Source organism: Seriola dumerili, unplaced genomic scaffold (assembly GCF_002260705.1).
Source record: "Seriola dumerili isolate Sdu_G_001 unplaced genomic scaffold, Sdu_1.0 BDQW01000478.1, whole genome shotgun sequence".
Taxonomy (NCBI): domain Eukaryota; kingdom Metazoa; phylum Chordata; class Actinopteri; order Carangiformes; family Carangidae; genus Seriola; species Seriola dumerili.
Window position 1 is genome coordinate 3,552,949 of NW_019174733.1, and position 25,475 is coordinate 3,578,423.

Below are 25,475 nucleotides of genomic sequence, written 5' to 3' on the forward strand. Positions count from 1 at the left end.
CTGATAGAAGAAACAGTTAGGGAACTGAGTTTCTAAATGGTGGCAGCGGCTGCAAGAAGCACAGCGCAAACCCAATTATTATTATTCCAGAAAGGTGTCCTGAAGCAAATGATCCAACTTTTGACAAGTGAGCTAGTCGAGGCTGCAAGAGTTAGCACTATCCTAAGCCCTAACAGGACAAAAAAGTGGATAAGGTATAGGGTTGCTGAGTGGGAGGAGCTATTTTGGGCGCCCCTGGCTCTGGGGGTAAGGAAGTCTCATTCATTTACTCCTTGGTCAATGTTATGTGACTCAGTTAGAGCACTTCCACAGCTTGGACAGGCAGGAAAATGTCACTGTTAAAAAGTATTTGGTCCTAGAAATAAAAAGTTGAAGGTACAAATTTGTGTACATGAAAACAAAAAGTGAGAAGTTAACTATGACTCCCAAGGTGCATTCCTGCAAGAAACGTCAAGTCACTGAGCTTAAAATGATGTTATATACATCACTCATGGCAAGTGGAAGCTAAAGATAAAGAAAACAGTTTTCACAATCCGCAGCTTAAATAAATTCAGTTCCAAATCTCGGTAAGTTTTGAATTAATTCTGCAACTATTGTTCTCATTAGCAACGACAAAACATTTTGAATTTGTCACAACTCTGACTCATGCTTCTTCTTTCTAAAGCAGCTGTTGCCAGGGCTCCTGGGTATTGCAGTATTTAGAGCTGTCTGCCATGCCAAGAAAGTTGCAGTAATTAAAAGTGGTCACATAAACCTATAGGATAGAGTTAAAAAAAAACAAACATTTCAATTAATAATCTGTGCAACTAGATACAAGTGTATTCACATACATAGTTGGAGAATTCGACTTGATTATTTTTGTCTTTTTTGTGTAGGAGTGTTTTGAGGTTTTACTTTTGGCACATTTCACCAAGTGTATTGATAAATACTGTGCTTTAAATTTTCAATCTTGGATTTGGATGTTGGATCACAGATCGTGCCTTTAACAGAAGCTTATGATGTGCTGCCAGAATGTAAAGTTATGGTCCCGAAAGGAGAGAAGAATCAGGTCATCACAACAGAGTAACACACAGTCTCTGATTTCTTTTCCCTCTTTTATCTCTTTCAGGAAATATGGTGAGCAAAGAGGACACCAAATGCGTTGTTCTCTCAAATTCAGATGAATCAGATTCAGAGACAGGTCCATCACACAGTCTTGATACGCAGTCTGGACCAGAATCCGGAAAACAGCAAGTGAAGAAAAGAAACAAGGCCTTACAAGTGCGTTTTAAGGATATCTGTGAAGCTCAGAATGAGCATCGAGGAAGACGCTCCAGATCCATTTCCTGTAAAGTGACACACAGAAAATACATGACCATGCCTGCCAGACGCTCTATTCCAAATGTGACCAAGAGTACTGGTGTCCAGACCTCACCAGACCTCACTAAGAGATATAAAACTTTCCCTTTTGAGAGGAAAAAAGGACATACATTTAAACATACTGCTTTGGTGGAAGATTACAGGGGACAAAACAATGGGTTTTTGAGTGATATAAAGGCAGGGGCAGAGGACGGACAACCTATCGGGGAGTCCTCAAAGTACAAGGGTAAGATTGTGGGGCAGACAAAAGCGTTGCTTCACCACACTGATGACAGCAGTGATACAGAGGATTTGCTATCCAGTGCCAACTGTTTGGATGGACCCTCGTGCCCAGACTCCTCACATTTCTCGGAAGAGTGCCACCCGAGCAGCCCCCCTTCCAAAAGTGAACAAGAGTACCAGGTTTGTGGGACAAGGACCAAACACAAAGGATTACCCAAGGAAGACATGGATGCTGGCACTTCCTCAAAGCGCCAGCTGGCTAACTCAGAGTTTTCACGGGACAAGTCAAAGGGCACGGGCCCAGTGGCGTGGAACTCTTTGACACAGGTGGAGTCTTTGGGAAGCCCCTCTGTGAGCTGTAAACGGAAAAAGGGCACGCAGCTAAACGAACAGCAGTCACATACACTTCCCCATAGTGCCAAATGTTCTGCACAGTCACAAGGGCAGTGTCGGACAAGGCATGTATCAGCCTCCTCTAAACTCCAGCAAACAGTTGGGGGGGATGAGGGCTTTCCTCCAAGAGACACAGGAGCCCCAGGCATGAGGAGCAGCCAGCAGATAATGCCCTTATCTGGAGACAAGGATATCAAAGCACAGCTGCAGGCCATGGAGAGCCTCATCTGCTCGAGTCAGGAGACCATCAAGGTTCTACTGGGAGTTATTCAGGAGCTGGAGAAAGGTGAAGCACAGAGAGAGGGGTGAGTAGAGTAAGCTTTACAGTGCAGACCTTTACATTACACATGCAACCAAACATAGACTGTACATGCATGCCCATTTTGGTGTGCGATCGGGGAAAAGCTATGCAAAAGGGTAATTCTGATTTATTACAACTTGCGTATTATTTTAAAACTTTGGTCATTATGTCTGTTCGTTATTATAACATTATAGGCCTATCCGACAAAGTAAGATGTGGGAACACAGCAACATCATCAATACAACAGAGTTCGACAGGGCAAGAAATACAGTACAAGCAGACATCTGAACTGGATGTAAACTAGCCAACAGTTCAGCCAGATTATTTTAACCACTTTATTTGGAGTTAAATCCAAAAGAGAGAGAACCAGAAATGTTTATAATACTCCCTTGTATCACAGGATAAACTGTGTACACAAATTGATCAAATTTGATCCAGGAAGTCAGTCTGTAAACTGTGATGGGTGTTTACAATGGGACGTGTCTGGTAATAATTCAGTTTGCCAGGTTTCTCTTTCAAATAACCTGGAGGTGTGTTTCAATCCTGTGTGATTGTCTGACTGCTGGTGTTTCTTTCCTCATCAGATTTCCTTATAGCGATATTATTGTGTTCTCAGATTTCAGCAATTAACTTGGCTATGACCATGTTATTATGAACAATTGCAAGCCACAAAAATAAAACCCAAGTTGTGAGAGGCAAAGACTATTCTTGAACAAGACTCTTCACCCAGTCTGCCAACTCTGAAGCAGCACTTCAAGCTAAATGCATGCACCAGCGTGCTAACATGCTCACAATCACAAAGCTAGCGTGATGCTTTGAAGGTATAAGTTTATATGGTATCAACCATCTTGGTTTAGCATTTAAGCATGCTTACATTTGCTAATTAGCATTAAACAGAAAGTATAGCTGAGGCTGATGGGAATGTCAGAGCTAAATTAAAGGTCAGGTCAGATCAATTCCTGTTCCAAATATCACAGCCATTCCTCTTGTAGCTGTTGAAATATTTCAATAAAACACATGGCGGCGCTCAAGGAAACATCAGAGAATCAGCAAAGTTATTAGGGCTCATCATCTTGGAACCATGAATATCTGTACAAAATATGCTACTAATCTGCCATGTAGACGTTTCACTGAATAAATGAAAACTTACCTGCTGACGGCACTGGAGGAAAAGCCATAGGTTCACCAAGTCTAACATGGCTAAAAAAACTGTATATGTGGTGTGATATCATAATCAACCATCAAGGTCTAATGGGGCATTTCAAATACAGGGTACAATACATGAGAGTACTGTCTGTGTAATTTATTGCAAGAGTAAGTGTGCCTCCAGTAATTCTTTATATGTCATATTTCATTAGAGACATACCTTTTAAAGGAGAAAATGAATTAATATGCTTCATAAAGTCCTCAAGCCATGTCCACAGCCAGATTCTTACAGCAGGGCAATTGTAAGAATCAATGTACTCCATCTCTAAAACCCATGGCAACACACAGCAAATTGTATTTAAGCCTTATCCACATCCAGTGGAGAACAAGGCACCCTAGTGTGGCTCTGTGGAACTTGGTTTTAAAGGCCCAATTAGTGCAGCCTCATAACACGTTGCCTTTCATCTCCACAAAACTGTGCCTGCTATAGTGCCTTCACTGTGTTGTGTTCCATCAACGTTATTAGAGAGGTGCAGTTACAGGATGGGAAGCCTGCCTTCCATAGTACCTTTCTAAAGACTCTTCCCTTTTTCGCATGGCTGGACGGTCAGATGGCCTTCTTTAGAGCTATAGTTTAAGATTAGCCAAAAAGCAACTAAAAACCTCCCTCAGTGTCCACTGATTTTTGTGGCACTGCTTTCAGCATACATGCAGTGATAAAAGGAGAAGGTAATCAATTGATCCAGCAGGGGTACACGCACAGTATTTACAAGATTCACAGCCGTTATTTCCACTTCACTGTCAACATTGAAAATAACATTATTACAAAATATAAGACTTCTTCATTTTTGGGGATTTTACTTGCTGTCTCTTGCATGTGCCATGAGCCAGTTACAAACATGAAAAATATTCATTACAGAAGCACAGCGGGAACTACAGACAATGCCTTTGCTTGTGATCTGTTTCTCATCTCTTAAGGTTTTCCCAAACTTAAACAAAGTGGGGCAGTAGCACCTGATAATGCTTGATGTTTGACAGTGATGAATCACATACCTGAAGTAAATTAAAACATTACATAGTTCTTTGTCAATCATAGCATAATTGAATATATCTTAAAACCCTGACAAGTTTTTTGTGTATTATATAAACTGTAGTGTTCAAGGTTTTTATCTCAAGGTGGCTGTAAATGATGATATACAGAATATTAGTCTTTTGCATGAGCTCATATTTCATTGTAACAACAGTCCATAGTTATTTATGTGTGATGCATATCAACTCAGACTTATGCTGTATAGATGAATTTGCCATAATACTGTTCTACATAAACAGTTGCTGTATAGACCGAAATGAAGGTCTCTACCCATGCTAATCATGGCACTGCATCATATAGCAAATGTCATTCACAAAATAATGTTTGCAGATCTCTGCACATACTGTACACTACATACAAAATGTGTAGAGCATAGGATAACACACAGCATTCACCCCTTATATAAAGCCCGAAATGCCATGTGAGACAATGCGACCTGACTAACCTGACCTAGCTCTTGTACACACGTTATCAATCCAACACAAAATACTATGCAGCTCTCAGGGAGGCAGAGCAGCAGGCACGTAGGCAGGGGGTATGGACAGAGAAACTGAAATGACGAGGGCAGGACATATCCCAGGACAGCTGACGTGGGCAAACAACACAGCAGTGAATCTGTGCCAACAAATAGTCAGCTTAGAGAATGACTTTCAGAGGTGCAGTTATTTTTTTCCCACAAGAGGAATCTCTGAAATCATTCTCTGTGGCATTCTGGCTTTAATACAGTGCCACTACAGTATATTGGGTCATGAACATTTTACACTGAATGGGAAAAAGAACGTTTTTTTTTTTTTGTGCTGAGCACACGCAGTGATTATAAATTTAGGTTAATGCGCTTTGATTATTCGAGCGAAGCTCTTTAAATTACAAGGATGTACATGAAAAGCCAGGCAGCAGCACAGCACTAGTGTAGACCTTGTCTGTGCTGTGAGTTACTGTCCTTGCTCACAGCTGTTCAAAGAGACTTCATTTGAGAACAGGGCAGGATGGATGAACTTGTTGACTTTGAGCTCCCATCAGCATTTTCGATCCACACGGAGGCTGTTCTGTCTCCCCTCAGTGAGGTCACCTCTCATGTCATGGTGAACAGTTGAGGTTCAACCCCTCCACATGTCATCCATCAGGGTGAAGGGCTACCGCGACAGCAAGCAATTACATGTGCAGCTCTAACACGGCCCCTCCTCTCATCCCCCATACCACTGCAGCATGCCATTACATGCAGTGACATATAGCTCGAATAAAAACATGTACACCTGCGTGCTTATGTAAACTCAGACAGGGAAATATGAATGAATAACTGGTGATATTAAAGACTGCCGCTGTATATTTGATGTGTCCTCTTTGACATGTGCATACATAAGCTTCTGTCATGCTCCAGAGAAATGACTTATAGTCAATCCTGTGGAGATCCTTATTCATGAAAAACTACAATGTTTATACAGTACAGACAACAGTTGCTTGAAGCTATGTACATATACATAAATCTTTTGCATTCCTGATGCTTATTATGTCTGTAGCAAATTGAGTTGGAAGATAAATTAAAAAAAAAGATGTACAGTATAGCCCAGAAGATATAAAGATATTGATTTTTCATTTCATATGATTCATGCAGCATTTTGTTGCCACTTACTTCCTATTGCCTATAGATTAGAGACACAGAACACATTTTAAAACTATGTCATGGCAAAGCAAAGTAATCCTATTATGTAAAATCAGCAAGTCTACACACTTGATTAACCAAATCTGAGAGAACTGCAGGATCAAAACCCCTGCTGCATTTTCAACTGTTAGGAATAAACAACACCGGGTGAAAAACAAGCTGAACAAATCTGTCTGATAGCTGATGCCCACAGGTGTTGAAATATGACGCTCAAGCCTGTCACCGAAGATCACATATATCTTTTCATCTCTCTTTTCACAGGCTCTCCTACCGAACAGGACAAGACACAGCAAATTGTGACACTTGTCGAAACAGCGCGTGCATCATTTACAGGTGGGCCCACTTCAATGCCAGTGCGTCATTAATGCTGTTTTCTGTCTGATAAAATGCTTCAGTGTGAAAGAGATGCTTACAAGAGGTGTTTAGTGCACCAGTGCTTTTCTATACATTTACATTGATCTGACTGAGGCAAGATAGACAAAAAAAAAAACTAAAAATGTTGAATCTAAAAGAAAGTTTTTGTGTGACGCAGTAAATGGAATCCAAAAGAGAACAACCATAAAATAAACATCAGGGATATGGAAAGAATAACTCACAGTAAATGGCAGAACTATTACTCGCAGTACTGTACACATTGCCTGTTGCACCAATATCATTTGAAAGGGTTTCTGGGGGAATGCATGGCCTCACTGTGACAGAATTAGTAATCACAGAATATATGAGGAATTTTATAACATCCCATAAACATGTCAGATTCTTAGAAACAAAGGCTGGGTTAAGCACTGCAACATTGATTGTCAGTTTGAAAAGACACTGTATTCCTGTCAGAGTACACAACAGGTTTGTGAGGTGTAAGGGTTCTTATATGTTCTGAGCTGAAAAATGGCTCAGAAGCAGGTGGGAAATCCACTCAAGCTGTAACCTTGTGTCATTTGTCACTTCAATCCAAAAGCCTCCACTGCTGAACCCTCGTGTTACCTTGTTCTCTAAAACAGGAAACAGACAGCTGTTTAGAAAATACTCTCAAGCCCAGAAATACACTCCAGTACAATGAAACCTCTCAATTGTTTTCACATGGACCTGAGGGAACGTACCTTAAAAAAACACATAGAGGCGAATTAAAGATGTAAAATCTGTATCCTTTCTGGATATGAAAGTTTGCTTCAGTGAAAGGATCTTTCCAAACTTCTGCTTTCTGCTTCCCTTTTTATAGCTATGGTATTACAATAGAATAGAGAATGTCTTTTTTTACCAGCAAGATAATAAGGTTTTTTTTTTTTTTTTTACTGCAGAGAAAAGGAATACAGTCCTGTTCTTGACAAGATGCCTCCACTCTCTTCTCCCTTGATGAGTGAATTGTGTGTAACTGACCCAGATTGTGGTGCAAGACCATAGAGGAACTTGAAAGCAGGAGCTTCATTTCATATCAGAGACTGGCGGATGAGAAATCATTGGGCCTCAAGTGAGAACCACTTTTGGCAAGTGGCAAGTGTCATATTCACCAATTTCCACATGTTTAGAAGTTCCTCTTAGGCACAAACACAATTCCCACGTGGTCCAGGCCTGTTGTACCAGTCTGGTTTCCTCCTCATGGAAAAATCAAATGTTTGACATAGAAATTAAAAGATCTTGATCTGAATAAATTTTGCGTTTAAACATGTTGATGAAATAAACTAAAACAAACAATAAAATAAAATAAAACCTGATGTGATATAAAAAGGAAAATAAAATTCTCACCCTCCAGCAGCTTCCTCTAATGAAGTTGCTATCCAGGGGTAAACTCCTCCATTACACCTGACAGTAAAACATCGCCTATAATTAAGTGTATTCTCTCCTCCATCTCCATGACTGTCACGTCTCCTTGACCGCCCCCCATCTAAGTCGTGGCTTGCTTTCCTCTTTAAGATGTTCTGCGGCATCTAAATTCATGTCAGACCATTCCTTAACTCTGTCAGTGTGGCTTTGACATGACAAAGGCAGCTGTATTAATATCTTCTAATTTATTTCATTACTGACGAGGCTAATTTTGCTGTTTTTAGTTTTTAACAGCAGGTCTTAAAGCTCCTTGATTATGCTAATGTTCAAATGATGAACGTGCACCTACTCATGAGCAGGTGGTTCTCATCAAGTTAAAACTTGGCACACCCGTATGAGTAAGCCTCAGGGGGAAAAAGTAAGACAGGTTTAGAATAAGAATAGAAAAATGTTCTTACATCAGGCCCAATGGCGTAATATGAGATTTTGATGACACATTCCCTGTTCTGGGTTGCACACTAATCAAGTCCTGCTGGACATGAACACCACAACTGATCCAGACATGCTTAAGAAGCAAGACTAAAGACAATTTCGTGTTTTACGCCTGGTGCATCAAAAAAGGAGCTTTGGTCTGATGTCAGTCTAGGTAGAATCAAAAATAGAAACAAAAGGCTTTCTTCCATCGATATCTCTCTGAAAACACAACAGGATAACAGAGACAGAGTACTGCAGAGCGACAGCCACTCTCACTCCCCAAACCATTGCAAAACAGGGAACAGCTTTGGATTGTAGTCAATAAAACTGGAAAACACATTCAAGCCTTTTCAGAATGAACCTTATTCAGAGAGAGAGACCACCATCGATTACCACTCCTCAGCAAGAATGGAAAAACTGGACCTGAACTCATTGGTAAAGCAAAACCGGATCTTAGTAACACAAAATTATTAGACATCACTCTGATTCTGCAGTCAGAGACATGGGCTGGTGTCAGCAACAATAGTCTTATAACTCTTAGTTTCCCGATGACCTTGTGTCTGACTGAACTAAACAGATCCAGACTGACTACCCATCTGTAAAGACTCCTGATGTATATATTAGACTAAATTATGTTTTAAAACTGATGGATTTCTCCGAAATAGATCTGGAATAAAGCTGTTCACCCTTAACGTATAACACTCTTACATCCCGCTGCTGATCCAACTCCTAAAGATGTTGAAGTAAACAAGGCCAAGGCTGGTGATGATACGTGAGGAATGGTCCAGTTTTCCCAAACAATTTGGCACCTTCTTCCTCTTTTCTGTCTCTGGAGTCAACAACATCAGATTGTATTTGACCATTTCTTCTGGTGCACCTGAAGGCTCACTTATGGGCCCCAGTCTTTTCTGTTAGTACATACTGTTATTTTAGGCCCTATCAGCAAAAATGTTTTCAATTATTATGCAGATGATAGTCTGCTCTATGTCACCCTGTGTCCCTGTGTCTAGCATTTCAAAAAAAATTTGTGATAAGATTGCGTCCAAAATATAGATTTTGGTTTGGACACAGGCCAAAAAAAAGTTTCGTTTAATTTTGCCTCACATGATCTCAACACATCTATACTGCCCTTTTTTCACTTAAAGTACATATTTTCACTTGTGGTGCAACTGTAAAAAATATATTTTTACACTTTTATTGATTACTGTATTGCATTCTTCACAGGCCTTTCTAAGAATTACGGTATGATTTAAGTTACATTGTAGACAAAGAACATGCCCTCATGCTCCAGTTAAGAGAGTAAGTATTCCATACTATTCCTTAGTAACCAAAGTCAACAGGTCAATGAACTTAATAAACCCTACCTGAAAGCTGCTGCAGTGCATCACAGGCACCAACACTGAATGGTAAATAATTCAGGATCCCCTGACTTTATGGAGCTTAAAATTAGAAAGTTTGTTCCACAGCAGACCTACAACAACCAACACTCACAAGTTGGCAGTTTCCAGTGTCAGAAATGAAATTACAGTTTTTACAGTCAATGATTATAATCTTTGTAATTTATTCATAATCATAATGAATCATGCAAGGATCACAAATAATAAATGTGACAAAGAATACAGGGTGAAACTTAATCGAGGGGTTTAAGCGGAGAGGGTATGTGAGAATATTTAGAACTATGTAAATAAATGGCCATATGAGCCTGTGAATGGTACTTTCTGTGTCTGGACCTATGGTTTAATTATGTCTTGCTGCAGATAAATGGAGCAACGGAGTACATTTGGGTTTCATTGAACTGAGAGGCAACATTATAGATGTAACAGTAATACAATTTGGAAGACTGACAAAGCCCATTGCGTAGAGTAGCTAGTCCTAAAGCACATAGCTGAGTTTCTCTTTTTTTTGTTTCCCTGATCTTATCTTGATAAGACAAAGTGTGCCAACTCAATATGTCGCTGAAACAACTTGGCTTAATTAACAAACTCTGAACAAATTCTGATGGCAAAACAACTGCCTTCAGTCTATTGTCATTAAACCAAAGCATGTGGTGTGGTAATAAAATTACAATGAAGATGCACTCTGCAGAGTTCTAATAAAGTAGAAGATTATCATTTCATCTGTGCTCTGCATCATTAAACTGTTGTTGATTTCAGTTCATCCAAACAGTCATTGAACAGCAGTGCTGTAGTTGGCAAGCAGGGTGGTAATCCATCACGGTCCCATCCATCTATGCCAAAGCAATTGTCATAAATATCTTAAATTCTGCAAATAGTGCTGTTTAGTATTCCTCAGTAAAACCCACCAGCACAAACCTTCCAAGACTGAAAAAAATAAAAGCACCTCTTTATTGTTTATCTCTGCTCTTTATATCAGATGTACTGCATAAAACTACCTCATCACTCACACTGCTGTATGACATCATCACCAGCATCCCTGTTATTATAAAATTCTATTATCCAGTAAGTTAAACTGCTGATAGGGCAAAAGTAATCACTGTACAATCCACTCTGTGTGACACATCAATGAGGAGGACTGAGTGCAGATGGACCAATGCCAAGTTGGGACCAAAAGACCAATTACCCCTCAAAGTTAGACAGAAACTGCATGTTGCAACTGTAACCAAGATTAGCAGCCACTGAGACACAGCCCTTAATTTCAGAGCAGTCCAGTATCTCCTATGTCCGATAAATTCAGGACTGTAGCATCTGCTGAGCTCAGGTAGTCAATCTATGGGTCTTATCCAGACTTAAGCTTTCCTCTTACAGTCTCCACAGCATACTGCAGCATCTCATACATCACTGCAACAAATAGGGCGTATGTATGGCGAGTGGAAAAGAGGGCGAGAGAGGCAGAATATATGGACGATAAATCAAGGCAAGAACTATAATGATACTGTCCATTACATCAGAGAAAAAAGGGATCCCTGAAAGGGTCGTTTCACTCATTAAACCATTAACTACTTCTAATGGTATCTAGCAATGCAGATAGTTTTGAGTTCAACTGCCCACATTTTTTGGCAGAAATTGCTTATGAAAAGGCACATTGTTGTTTAATTGTTTCAGTGCTGTTTTCACTTTCATTACATTGGGGTGGAGGCAGAAATCTTAGAGACAAATAAAACTAGAAGAAAAAATCTGCATAGCTAGATATCATAATAGGAAGGTGACAAAATGTTCAGTATGATTATTGTTATTAGGGGAAGCAACCCTTTTAAGGAGCCAACACATTCACATTACAGAGGAGGTGGTTTCCACCTTCTGCTCCTCACATTTCCTTGCAATGCTTATATACATATGTAGTTCAAACAAGATTTACAAAAGCATAATTTGCAAATTATATGCATCCCACCACTGAGTCAGCCTAGACTACCCCGGGAAGCCCAGTCTGAAACACATGCTCAGATCAAAGCATTAAGGGCTTTTATTGCTATCATGCTGTGTTGAATAAGAACCAGCATTTAAATCAAAGTATATAATGTAGTGCTTCCAATTTGGGACTAACAATGACTTTGAAAAACAGTTACACTCAGAGAAAGGCAACTGCAATGCAATATGATGAGACGCAAGGAGCTAATTAGCACTGGTGTCCCACGCTGAGATGGCGGAGCTGTGGTTGTTTTGGTGAAGAATTGTCAAGATTGCCTCTTCTGTTTTGTTCTCATTAATGAGATTGGGTTTTGCTCTGTGCGTCTGTGAAGCAGAAAGCCATGTAACAGACAACGGTAACGGCTTTTATATCTGATAGACATGACAGGGAAAGAATTTCTGCATCTGATTTACATAACCTGTGGGAAGTTTATGCTTCAACTGTTGCCTGTCAGTGGAGGAAATAACTGTCATTCTGCAGTGGTTTAATCTACTATGCCCTGTCATGTAGTTCTGGAGATGCTACACTATACTGGGCCTGAACCACTCATCTTGTCAAGTGGTGACTTTGAACTGCGAATGGCCGAAGGGGAAATCACGGGAGGAGAAATGACTCTACGCTGAAAGGTGCCAGTAGCAGAAATAATAGAGAATAGTAGTGAGCAGGTAGACACTGCTCAATGAATAGACTACGCCATTTGAAAAAGGCACCTCACAGCGGCAAAATCCCTCCCAGGAGCAACAATCATTGAGTGGTGCTCAGCACACCACGACCACAGACAAACAAACGGCTCGCCACTGATCACAGCAACAGCTACTCACACTGCATAGCTAAAGAGATGATTAATCTGCTTTGCTGAATGCCCTAGAAAAGCCTCCCTGTCTCTAGCCGCTTCAATCTGTTTGTGTACAGAGATGATCTTAGATATAGGGCTTTTGTTTGCCGAAGCACCTGCTGCCCAGTGCCACCCGCATCGTACAGTGCTGCCTCTGGCTTTCCACCGAGGCATTTGTCCACAGCGTACAGTAATTGCAGTGATCTGCCAAGTGATTAATTGCTTAATAATTGCTGAGGCTATTCTATGTTGCACTGTGCTGCTGAGATCCTGCTCTGCTTTCTGTCAAGTCAACATTATTTAAACAGCACTTGTAGAGGACACAATGATTTTAACATAAAACAAAAGATACAAATAGAGATAAAAGCAGGGGGAAATGAAACAACGGACAGTATGAATAAGAAATGTTGTAAAACAGGTGCATCACATACTGCAAGAAACAGCAGTTCTGCAGAGATAAAGGCTTCAGTCTATACTCAAAATTTTCATTGTCAGGTGTTCAGCATTCAAAAGATCTGCAAGTGTTAGCTTTCATTTGAAGTGGAAATAAGAAAAAAAATGCACATGAGAAAATGAAGAACGAGCACAGCAATGTACAACAAGAGGATTTCCCCTGAAGGCTTTAACAGAGCTCTGTTCTTAACTGACACTTATCTTAAGGGTGAGGACAGTTCCCAGGATTCACTATGTCACTTTGAGGACGGCATATCCGTCAGTGAACTAATTACATTGCCCATCAAAGTGGTTACCCTATCAGGCCAGGCTTTGTACTTTAATGTCTATTTATCTGTCTGCAGACAAGAAGGGGACTATATGTTTGACCTTGACATGTCAGATGTCATCTCTTTTGGCAGCTTCAGTTCTCCCTTCTACCTTTAATCCTCTAGACTTTGAATGACAGGTATGGGCTTTGTAAGTCATAGTATTCACTGTGTGTTTGAAATGCAGTGTGTTAACTAATGTTGGAGATAAAAAAAAAAAATAAAATAAAATGAAAATGTAAAAAAGGATTGATCAAAAATGCCCCAATCCAAAAAGCAACAGAATATTTCATTATCAGGCAAGGTTTGTTCAGGACTGTCATTTTGTCAGGCACATAACAGATGATTCATGTTCTTTTATTTCCAGAATGATGCTTCCAAAATGTATTGCATGCCCCAGGAATAAATACATTAACAGAACACTACAAATCAATAGCAATAAAGTCAAAGGAGATGGTGTATAATAGTGCATTTATCCCATGCTTGAAAACAGGCAGTTAATCAAGGTCTGCTTGGCCTCTCAATGGTTTCATTTGGATGGGATTAAGCCCCACATATCTCGCAGGCCTGAGAGATTTAATCGGAGAGAGAGTTCAACTACGGTGCTGGAACAAAATCAGACGATGACCAGCCTGGGATTACACTGGCGGATGTGGAAGTCTGATGTCAGGAGCAACCCACATTCTGGCTCTTTTTTTAAACACAAATATAATCTATGCAGGAAAAGCCCTTTTACTGCATGCATAAAAAAATACTGAGATGATGCAAAGGAACTCTATTACTCGCAGGAGTTTCTGAAATATGGATATTTGCCGCAAGAAATATGTGCTGCCAGGGTGTCTGTCAGTGCATTTGAACTGTTTGCCTCCCTCCCAGCCTCCATCTGGACATCAGTGGATTACTAAAATAAAAAATAAAAGCCTGAGTCATAAATGCTATAGCCGCCCAAATCACGAGCTTTAAAACCCTTCTGATTAATGTACCTGATTTTCCTGTTGGTCAAGAAATCTGAAATCTACAATCAAATCCTTGTATTCTACATGATCTAAATATTCTAAAATTATACCTTTTATGCTTGTGTTACAGTGTCGAGCTAGACTTCAAGCTGCAGGAGGACAAGCTACTGCCCCTGATGAAGAGACTTTGCCCCCTGGACAGTCAACAATGCCCTGCTCTGCCTTACTCCAACGAAGTGTTCACATCCACCCCGAAACGCAAATCCAAGACAGAGTCCAAAAAGCATGCTCGTTGGAAACTCTGGTTCCTTTGAATAAAACATGAAGGCTTTGGAAACTGCCTTTTTATTGGGCACATTAATACCCTCGTTCTTCTCAAAATGGATGAAGGAATATTCAGAGGGAGTAATCATCCCATGGCAATGGATAACGACAGAAACAAGTTCATTTGAGTTGAGACTGCACGTCAAGTCAGCTGGGGGACAGCAGAGACAAAAAACATTTTAAATTCTGTCAAACCTTTTTCTGGCATGTGTGCTGGAGAGGTCGACACGCACCTGCAAAAACTAGGTGAGCTTTGGGATACATTTTGTACATGTATTCTTTCTGGCTGGACCCATCAAGGTCCAGGACCACAACCCTGAATGTGAGTGAGTGAGTGAGTGAGTGAGTGAGTGACACCACTGGGTGTTGGATGTTGCTTTTGGTGTGGCGAGAACATTTTCTATTATGTCATCAGAGGGCGTTTATAGCGGATTCACGTCAGTTTTCATCATCAGACCCCTTTAATGACTTTTTTCACCTAGCAACAAATCTAGTGACTTTTTGGACAAACCTTAGCTACTTTCCATAGAAGAGAGTCGCCATTACTGCCCTGCAAGCAAGAGGCAAACCTGCCTCTGTGTCTGCTCTGTTCAGTGAGTGGCAGAGAAGGTGAGCAGCAGATTGTAACCCAGACAGAGGCTGTGCGCTGTGAGAGACAAAATAAGAAAGATATTCTGTCGCTTCTAACTTCCTCTCTGAGTCATTATTTTAAAAGTAAATATGGTCGAAATCACAGCACAGCCGTTGTCTTTAACTTATGTGTTTGGTGATTTTGTTAGACGACGTTGCAGTTATAAAATCAGGATTTTATCAGCAGAGCAGCAGCTTGCAAGTGGCTGCTTTTTGTCATGTGGTCTTAATGGGCCATGTTCAGTTACTATTTCAAACTTTCCGTCTTCTGACAACGGAAACAGAAAGACATGTAAGAGAAGCTGAGAACAGCTTTATTATATTAGAATACTGTACATGTGAGCACAGAGAGTAGGAGAGAAGCAAACAGATGAAGGGCTGACACTAGGCAGAATGCAAATACGCTGAAATGAAATCATGCTAATTAGTGTATTACGTCATCTAGCTACATTTAGCGTCTTTTCCAGCAGGCTTTAGCTACTTTCCATTGAAGGTAGTTACTTACATGAGTTCCACGACAGTTTTCAGCTACGTCCTCAATTTCGCGCATTGACCATATGCGGTCCAGCTATATCCTGGGTTTTGACCTTGTTACTGTTTAAAGGTTAATGTTATTTATATACTGGGTAAATGCACTTCTCACTTTATGTTTACGTCTTTTCATTGTGTCCTCCAATGCAATGCACTTTTGGTCTTTCTCCCCTTAGAGCATATTGCTTGGCAACAAGAGGAGGCGCCATGTGGAGGGCCTTTTATGAGTGAAGCTATAATCTTTGAATGGACATCAGCCCCACCTCCGGCAAAGCACAAACATTTGACTATTGAGAAGAAAATGCGTAAAAGACTGAAACACAGTACAGTACATGGCAGTGTGTCACTGCTGTTCTTATAACCCTGTCTATTCTCTCCTCTTCCTCCTTATCTGTTAACAACCTGCTCAGTTTGTCTGTCTGAGTGAACGTCTGCCTGCCTTTGTTAGTAACCCCTGTCTCCTCCCTCTCTTTGTAACTCTGTCCCTTTATCTCTCTCTGTCCTTTCTTTCTCTCAATTTTAGCTCACTGTGCTAAACTGTCTTGTCCTTTTCTGTTGGCTACACTGACACATAATGTTCAGAGTCTATATTTTAGAATATCTATCCTTTTTAGCAAAGACCCAGATGAAATTTTAAAACATATATGTTTGGGCCCCTCCTCTTGAAGAAGGTACAATTGTTGAAAATGCAGAACAAGTGTTCTAGGTTAGGTCGGATTTTTTAACAACATATATAAAGTTTTGACTACTATAGAGTATTTTCTATGATAACGTAAACAGTGTTCTTCTTTGTTTTTGTTTTTCTTGCTTTTTCTTTGTTTGTTTTGTTTATTTTTTGTTTTCTTTTTTTTAATTCCCAACAAAAAGTAAAGGCTATTTTAACATTTCTCTTTGAGTGCATTAAGAGTTTGCCTTGTCTCACTTACTGTGTCACAACAAAGCTCTGATGTGAAGTCTAGATCCTGTTTTATTTTAAAATAATTTGTTTCATGTCCAGTTAGCGGCTACTTAAAGTGTTGTTTTGTAATATTGATTTATCTTTCCATTCAACTGCAAGTTCCGTCTTATAAAATTGAATGACTCTTTTCTTTTTTTTTCCCAGCAGAAAACAATTACAGAACACCTGTCTACCAACCCACACAAACAACAGTGCACTGAATTTGCAAGAGTAGAAGGGCTATACACAGTGCTAAAGGAGTATGGTAGCAATCTTATAGCAGAGAAGACTTGTAGCCACCAGCTTTGGTTAAGTACAAAAAAAAAAATAAAACAAACAAAACACTAATGATGTAGCAATGACACTGAACTTGCACGCTGTTACAAAGCAAGTATTTATTGAATTCTTAAAGTCATTTTGTAACAGCAGCTCTCATTTTATGTAGATTATGGTACTGTTATATGTCAGGAAGACACATACTGGCTTCTCATTGTTAGATTACGCCGTAGATTACATTATTCAGGTCACCAATTTCCATGCAAAGATCTGTACCTTGAGGAAGTGCAATTTAGTGATTATGTGCAATATTATGCATTTTTCTACTGTTTCTACATCACAATTAAAACATTTTCAACTGAAGGTGATTCTGTGTTCTCCTATGTCTACTGAGTGCCAGAGGCAATGTGACAGCAGATAACTACACCAGTGCTGGGTGTAGTTACAGCCACAGCTGCCTTCACACAGTGTCAAACAGTCCATATTTTGCATCTTTTGTGCTTTCGTGGACCATAACGAGGGCTAAGCAGCAGTGTGGTTGAGCTCTTGCTTCTCTCTTTTAATGTGATTAGACCCCAATAGCAAGAAGAGATACAACCTTCCAGTCGAGACCGGGAGGGGATTGAGGGTTGCAGTCGATCAAACTGTGTGACCTGATGCCACATCCATCCCTCTCCCCTGGTTGCGCCCACTGTGTCTGTCGCTTTCATTCTCCTCAGCTGAGTCTCTTTTGCTTTTATTTTACCAGTCCTCTATCATTTGATTCCTACAGCATTTTTTCCACAGCTCACAGTTCTCTCTCTACATTCATCTCCCTCCTCTGATGTCATCGTCTTACTCTCAAAAACAGTCTCCATAAGAGTTTTCATTTTCAATCAAATTTCTAAAATGAGTTTATTGATCAAAGTCACATCAGTTTAGAAAGATATATTCCTTACATTTTTTGGCATTATTTGTGTTATGTATATATTACATTTTTACATTTTATTACATTTTTCCATTTTATAAATTTATTTAGGATAAACACAAGAAACTTGTGCTGTAAAAACTGGACCAGACTCGGTGAATAACTCCCTAAGCCCTATGATAACTATTAATTCAGCTACACAGACTAATGAGCAGTGATAACTGACATGTCTTTGGGGTCATCAGGTGGGAACCTCCTTTCACCAGTGTTTCGTCTAGTTGGTCCCACGACACCTCCAGGAGGCTAGACAGTGATCACTGGCGTCCCAGAGTCACTCCCCTAATGCCAGCCATCACTGCTCCTCACACCACAACTATTTTCTTTTACCTTGCCTATGCTACCACACACAACATTATCAACTAGGACAAAACACACCAGCAGATTCAGCAAACAAACTCCCCTAACCAGTTGGAGAAAATGGCGGCCATTTTGAATGAGGGAGGTAGAGTCAGGGAGAGGTGCCTGTTTGGGCTAGCTCTCCCCCACCGGGTTAGGCTGTGCTCTACCTCCCCCTACTCCCCCACTCTCCAACAACTCACCTAAAACAAACAAACTCGTCTAGACAGTCAGAGACACACTACAGACCAATTCAGAGCAATACAAACAAACCAACTCACCTGAACTAACCGCATGGTCTCAAAGAGGCTCACACAGGCCACACCCTCCACTTAAAAACACTTCCTCTTCCTGGATTTTCTTCCTTGCTTCTCCTAAGAGTCTGTCTATCCTAAGTGCTCCCCCTGCTGGGCCCCCAGCTACCATTACTTCTTCTAATCCAAATCCACTGACTGGATCTTGCTGCCTCATCTGACATGTCTTTTACTATTTCCCTCACACTCTGTCCACTTGCTCCTAGCTCCCTTACCAAAGAGACAACAGACCTTGCTATAAATCCTCTACATCCTACTTCTACTGGACAAATCCTAACTTTCCATCCTCGCTGCTCTGCTTCTGCCCCTAACTCTGCATACCTGAGCTTTTTCCTTTCATATGCTTCTTCAACTGAAGCCTCCCATGGAACAGTCAACTCTATGAAATATACTTTCATTCTACTCCTAGACCACAAGACTATGTCAGGCCTTAACTTTGTACTGGCTATTTCCTGGGGAACAACAAGCTTTCCTCCTAAATCTACCTGCATTTCCCAATCACAGGCATCCTCTAAGCTGCCTTGCCTCCTTGCTGTCTTACCAACTTTCTCTCCCTCTTGAACAAACTTTATTGCAACTCTCTTTGTTTTAGACCCTCCTAAATTTGCCTGCCTCCGTAGGTCTTCTATTCCTGCAGCTAAGCTTTTTAAAACCTGGTTATGTCGCCACGTGTACCGACCTTGCGACAGACTAACCTTACAGCCTGACAAAATGTGCTTTAGAGTTGCCGTACCTGAACACAATGCACATAGCGGGTCTCCATTTACCCAGAGTTTTAGGTTCTGGGGAGTTGGCAATACATCATATGTTGCCCCTATCAAGAATCTAATGCTACTTTCCTCCATACTCCACAGCTCTTTCCAGCTAAGCTTTTTCTTATCTACACCTTCCCAATTTAACCAATAGTTTTAAAACAGGTCAAAAGCAACATTATCAACATTATCATTATTGTTATATTAACTGCTGAATGTTTAAATAAATACCAATTAAAATATTTTCTAAATGCAATTAACATCATTTATGTAAAATCCTATTAAGATTCAAAGGTGTACAGACACATTTGGATTTTGAAGATTATACATTATTTTATGCATAAAAATAAAATCAGTGTCAATACAATACAATACTAAACATAATCCTTCTATGCAGCATGGTCTGTAGAAGTTTTTACAATCATATAATGTGATTGTCTAAAGCATTATGTTAAAGTAAAGTGCCGTTTATTTGATTACATCAAGGGCTGTGTGATATGAAAGCTTAATCCCGCCAAGAAAAGAAAAGAAAAGCATAAAAGGTTTGACTTTTTGAGATAGTATGTAGTATCTCATAATTTTGGATTACCATCAGTCTTTTTATTTCCATCATGCATAACTATAACTATCATGCCAAGAGTCCTAAGTTAAACCCAGGCTAAAAAGTTAGTTCCCTCACTTGTTCAAAGTTTGGGATCCCAACCCACTGTGATGTCACATGATTTACACTTGCACATCACTGCAGCAAAATGAGAAGTTAAACCACGCAGCAGAAACAACATTTCCAGCTGCTGTTAAGTTGCTCTTCAATCCTTAAAGGGTTGTGGTTACTAAAAGCACCCTAAACATTTCCCAAGCAGTACAATACGGCAAGGTACTTGAATTCTTGTGATTATTATAATTATTATTTCAATTATTTTGATTATGCTTATTTTTTTCCATATAAAACTGTCATAACCTCAAGAGTGTAGTGTAGTAGGTTTTGGCTATTGTACGTATCATGAATTATATGTTAAATGACATTACATTTTCTCTTGGCACAGATGGACGCTCTGAGATCAGTGCTTTTTTTGTGGTATTACAAACACCCTTGAGGAAGCCCATCAGGTTGGATCCACCGGTCCCCTTGTCGTTCAGCATAGTGCCCACACCTCTGAGCGGGCAGCCCATGGTATGGTTTCCAGGTCCGATGATGTACTTTTGCACAGCATAAAGGTGGTAGCTCCGCAAATCCACCATCGCTGAGACACAAGAGTTGTAGGCCTGGCAGAGATCAGAGCTGGAGCAGGAGAGGATCAAGTCTCGTAGAGATGGACGGGCAGAGAGAGTTTCTATCAGCTGACAGTGGGCAGGAGGCATGTAATCTCTCATGCGTGTCAGGAAGGCTCCTTAGATCAATGAAGAGAACAGAAAGAAGACCTTTAAAAAAAAAGAGTAAATAACAGCCTTTCCTGGAAACATTTTCTGTCTGAGCAATCAACTGACTGCACAACCCGAGTGATTAATTCATGAGAAGCATCTGAGCGGGTCAGAGGTTGAAGGAAATGCATCTTTACCTGTCTCATCCTCATGCTGGATACACAGCAATGCATCAAAGCATTGAATGGCTGAACTCTGGGCTGCGCTTCCACCTGATAAGAACATCGGCTCAGTGCTCACACCCTCGTACAGCAGCCCATTTGGAAGCATGGGGTTGTCTCGCCACCTGAAACAGTTTAAACCACATACATGTAGCATGAACCTTCTTTTTTATAGATACACATGCAACCGTTTTCATGCAAGCCCGTTGAACCGTGTAGAAAGAGCAAAAAGTACAATAGAGGGGTAGAGGCAGAAGGGAGTTATGATGCCTAGTGAGATAAATCTGCACCAGATGAGATAAATATTAAAAGCATTAATAACTTCAGTATGCAGGACATTGTGAGAGGACTAAAACTCACCCTGAGACAAAAATTCTCAATGTTCCATGAAACGCAGTTGGATCCACATGATCTGGAAAGAGCACAAATTCTGTTATTCTAATTTCCCTGCCTTCATAAAAGGCACAGCATGTAAATTGATTAAATTCAGACGGGGATAGGTTTAATTTAAACTTACTGTGCATGAGTTTGAAAGTTTCCTTCATCTTCTTCAAAGACTGAGTTACTTTGACGAGACCATTCTGTATGCCGGCAACGTCAGAGCTTTTCATAGCGTGCATCACCTCCAGGGCCCCCTGGTTAGAGTTGAAAGTTTGAAATCCACCAATAAGTGACAAGGGACAGAGACACACACAGTATATGGTTGGGAAATATGAATCAAAGACGGGAAATAAACTGACATCATCGTGCAGTTAACAAGAAAGAGGAAGAATAACAGCAGCCAGTACTTACCACTATGCCTGAACTGGCAGCCAACTCAACCAACAATGACACGATGAAAAATCCCCTGCAACTCTCACCACCGGGGAAGGAAAATATCAAGTCCATGTTCCTATTTTTGAAAATGATGTTTTGAAAACATATGAGCGAAGTATCAGACATTGAAAACCTTCTGAAAGTGCAATGGAGAAATTCAAACCAGAGAAAGACACTTTTCTTCTCTGTCTACTCACCCAATTTCCATATTCCTAAAATGAAAATGAAAAAAAAAGTTGGAAGTGTTATCAGTGGAGGCAGAAAACACTGCAATTTATTGATTGTTGATTCAATTGTGTTTTTATAGCTAATAGGCTTTGTAGCATATCCTACAAACTTTTTATCCTACTTGTTCTACAAGTAAATCACTTCATTCAGTAGGTTGTTTCAGAGTCATCAGGTTCGTAAATACACCGTGGAACAATACAATAATGCATAGACATAAAAAAAAAAAAAAAAATCACTTTTGAATACTTAAGTATTTTTAAAAGCAAGTACTGCAGTACTGTAAAAAAAAAAAATCAACTTTCACTTGTATCTGAGTAATATTTAGTAATATTTAGAGTATCTTTACTTTGACTCAAGTAATAGAGCTGTGTACTTTGTCCACCTCTGCTGTTATAATAAGGGAGGATGCGTGGACTACAGATATGAAATCAAGACATTAAATAAGGCAACAAGAGACCATTACTCACCCTGTGGGATCTCTTAATTTCCAGTTGGATAAAACTGAATCTGCGTAAGTGAGGATGGGTGGCAGTCCTAGTCTGCGAGATATCAGCCAGTAGGGCACGGCCAGGGCTTTTGGGAGAACCTGTAAAACAACCAAAATAGTAAAATTTCAATCCAAAGGTTTTTTGCATGCTAGTGGCATGACTCTAGGGATAGTAATGGCTGTTGGTTCAAACATTCATGTCCCCCCTCAGGACTCTTCATCAAGCAACATCATCAGGTGTGGACTCATTTTTAATCCCACTTCATTCCATTGCTCTGAAGCATTTTACCTGAGCAGGTGCATGTTGTCCTTCCTGCCATACATATCCCATGCTGATGAACCCCAGCGCTAGGTGAGCCAGGCTGAGCTCCCTGTGATCGTTCAGGAGATTGGGAATCAAGACCGGCATCTGGATTGTGACAGATTTGATACAAGTTTCCATTCTTTTTAGTTCCATTTTCGAGAGCAGCACACACCATCAAGGCTTTCACTTTTTTTGTTTTACTTAGCATTTGCATTATGAAGTCATTGCTCATACTCACCTCATGAACCAGATCCCGTAGTTTACGTGACTTGATCAGATGTGTGAGATTATTTGCCAGGTCCATCCACACCCGATAATAGTCTGGAAGGTTAGTCTAGACGATAATAGGAATAAAATGACGTACTCATTGAGTTTTGATTGTTTTTTTTGTTTTTTTATTTTCATGTAGAATGTAATCAGTAACATCATCAGCTCGTGTTTGATATGGTGCCTGACCTGCATGTCAGGAAATGACTGGTGCTAGTGAGAGAAAGCAATTTAAAAGAGGAAGCAGTAGAAAACTGAGAAAATTATCCAAGTAGGGATGTCCCAATGGGAAATCACTGTATAAATAGAGAAGTAGGCTGTCTGATGCCAATGTTTGATTCTTTTGCTATAAATCTTATAAAACAACAAACTACTTTCCATGTCTCCCAGTTAAAACCTGTATACTCCACTCCTGTTAGGATTAGGCCTCGCTTGACCTTTTCTCCTGTTTTTTTTCCCCACCCTCGTGTGTTCCTATTGCAATGTAATATAGTGTTCCAGCAACGTCCACTCACTCAAAGGTAAAATATTTATGGGGTTTAGTAAGAGGGAGGGCTTTGGCATTGGCAGTGAAATTCCCACTGACCATTAACAATAGTATCATTTGAGGGACTTTTGTCTAAGATGAAATCAGTTTTTGATTACCCTATAGTCATTCTGGAAATGCTGCTAATCGTTTATTGAGTGTCCCACAGGGCAGCAGGAAAGTGACAGATTATTTGGTAGATTTCTGGACGCAGGCAGTAAACACCAATTGGGATGAGGGAGCTCTGCTGGGAGTGTTTCTGAAAGGTTTGAATGAGAACTTTAAGGATGACTTAGACTCAAGGGATGAACCTGCTAATCTGAGCTCTCTTGTTTCCCTGACCATCCACCAACATTGTTCACTCCACCTGTTGTGTTCTGCTTTGCGGTTCCAGAAAAAGACATTTAAAGACATCAGGTCCAATTTTCAATTTTTGTCCAATGAAACCAATGACATTCGGCAAAGACTATACAGACAGAAAATGTCTATTGTTATGAGAAAAGAAAAAGTGACAATGAAACTTACCAGTGGCTCCTCAAGGAGAAATCCAAACTCCTCCGAAATATCAAATGCATCAAAGTCTGCCTGAAGTGTTTCTCTGTTGATAGTCTCCATATGTTCTGCCCTGTACTCTACTGCAATACTCTGGTAATGAGAAGAAAATCGTTGTGTGATATCCAAATATCAATTGCCAACTGCCTTTTAATCTGTTCTGCTGCCTTTGTCACATCCCTTTTATTGCACACCCTCAGCAAAGAGCCAATCAGATTACTTCTTCTGTTGAGTCATGAGGGACTCACTTTCCGTTAACTACAATAACTATATCACTCATCCTCATAGAGGATGACATTGCAAATACACACAACTGCTGACTGTCTCAAACTCACTGTGCGGTGATGAATCATTGGGGAAAAAAACATCTGATGTTTCCAGTTTCAACAGTTTTTCACCCCATCCTGGCCTCTACATATGCACAGGTGCACAAATATCTGAACATTCACATATTCACCATCACCGGGGTTCTAAACATGCACAACAACATGGTGAGCTGTGGTTGAAGGAACAGATTGAGACTAAATTTTGCAAACTTAACCCAAATACCTCAAAGATTCAAAAAAACCCACCAGCTCATTAACTGAGGATGGAGTGCTTCAGAACGTGATCAGACCTTAATGTATTCTGTTTTTTTCCTCCGTGTTGCTCTCATGGTTGATAAACTGAAATGTCGGAGGCTGTTAGTCTAGGAAAGGTGTTTTAGACAATGTCGAATTTTATCCACAGCAACAGCAACAGCACTCAAAACTGCAAATGCAAATAGATGATATCAGTAATATAAGCGGCACAGAGTGATATGTTTCCTGGCTCCATGGATTTTTTTGTTTTGTTGCTTTCACTCCTTTAATCAAATCATTTTTCCAGAGAAATCACGCAAAGAGATACTATTAATATCACATGATTGTGAAAAGTCTTTTTCACAATCATGTGTTTCCATAAGTGACTGTGTAAGTCAGTAGCCCTCCCACTGGACTATGTTGTGAAAGATCCCTCAGTGTTGATTCAAAATCAGTGAAATTATCTTCAACGTTTTTAAAACCTTAAGAGGAGCAACATTTTGATTTCAGGGACAAACACTGTATTTGCACTATTTGCATTTTAAGGACAGCTGATGTTTAACAGAGCACCCTTTTCTTCTTTAATTCTCTTTGAGCTCCCTCTCTCATGATAAAGGTCAAGTATCTAATAAATACTTTTCTATTCCAGCCTATACTGGTCATCATTTTGCAGATGTCTTACAACAGTGAGATACCAGATATAGTCTCATGTGTAATATATTCCACAGTATCCACAGTCTGAACAGTCCTTCATTTGGAAATAATGGAGT

At 40.1% G+C, this 25,475-nt stretch overlaps 2 protein-coding genes across 2 annotated transcripts; one reads left to right on the forward strand and one right to left on the reverse strand.

Annotated features, from left to right (window-relative positions):
- Positions 1-1,113: 1,113 nt before the first annotated feature.
- On the forward strand, positions 1,114-14,632 carry LOC111235381 (protein FAM196A-like). Its single transcript, XM_022763828.1, has 3 exons — positions 1,114-2,279; positions 6,433-6,504; positions 14,449-14,632. Exons 1-3 carry the CDS (start codon positions 1,114-1,116, stop codon positions 14,630-14,632), a joined length of 1,422 nt encoding a protein of 473 aa, XP_022619549.1.
- Positions 14,633-19,475: 4,843 nt separating this feature from the next.
- LOC111235291 (indoleamine 2,3-dioxygenase 2-like) lies at positions 19,476-24,269 on the reverse strand. The gene is made up of 10 exons (XM_022763704.1): positions 24,119-24,269; positions 23,039-23,134; positions 22,786-22,905; positions 22,477-22,595; positions 21,979-21,993; positions 21,758-21,857; positions 21,483-21,600; positions 21,326-21,377; positions 20,942-21,090; positions 19,476-20,773 (listed from the first exon to the last, which is right to left on the reverse strand). The coding sequence occupies exons 1-10, from the start codon at positions 24,206-24,208 to the stop codon at positions 20,391-20,393; spliced, it is 1,242 nt and encodes a 413-aa protein (XP_022619425.1). The 5' UTR covers positions 24,209-24,269; the 3' UTR covers positions 19,476-20,390.
- Between the last annotated feature and the right edge of the window lie 1,206 nt (positions 24,270-25,475).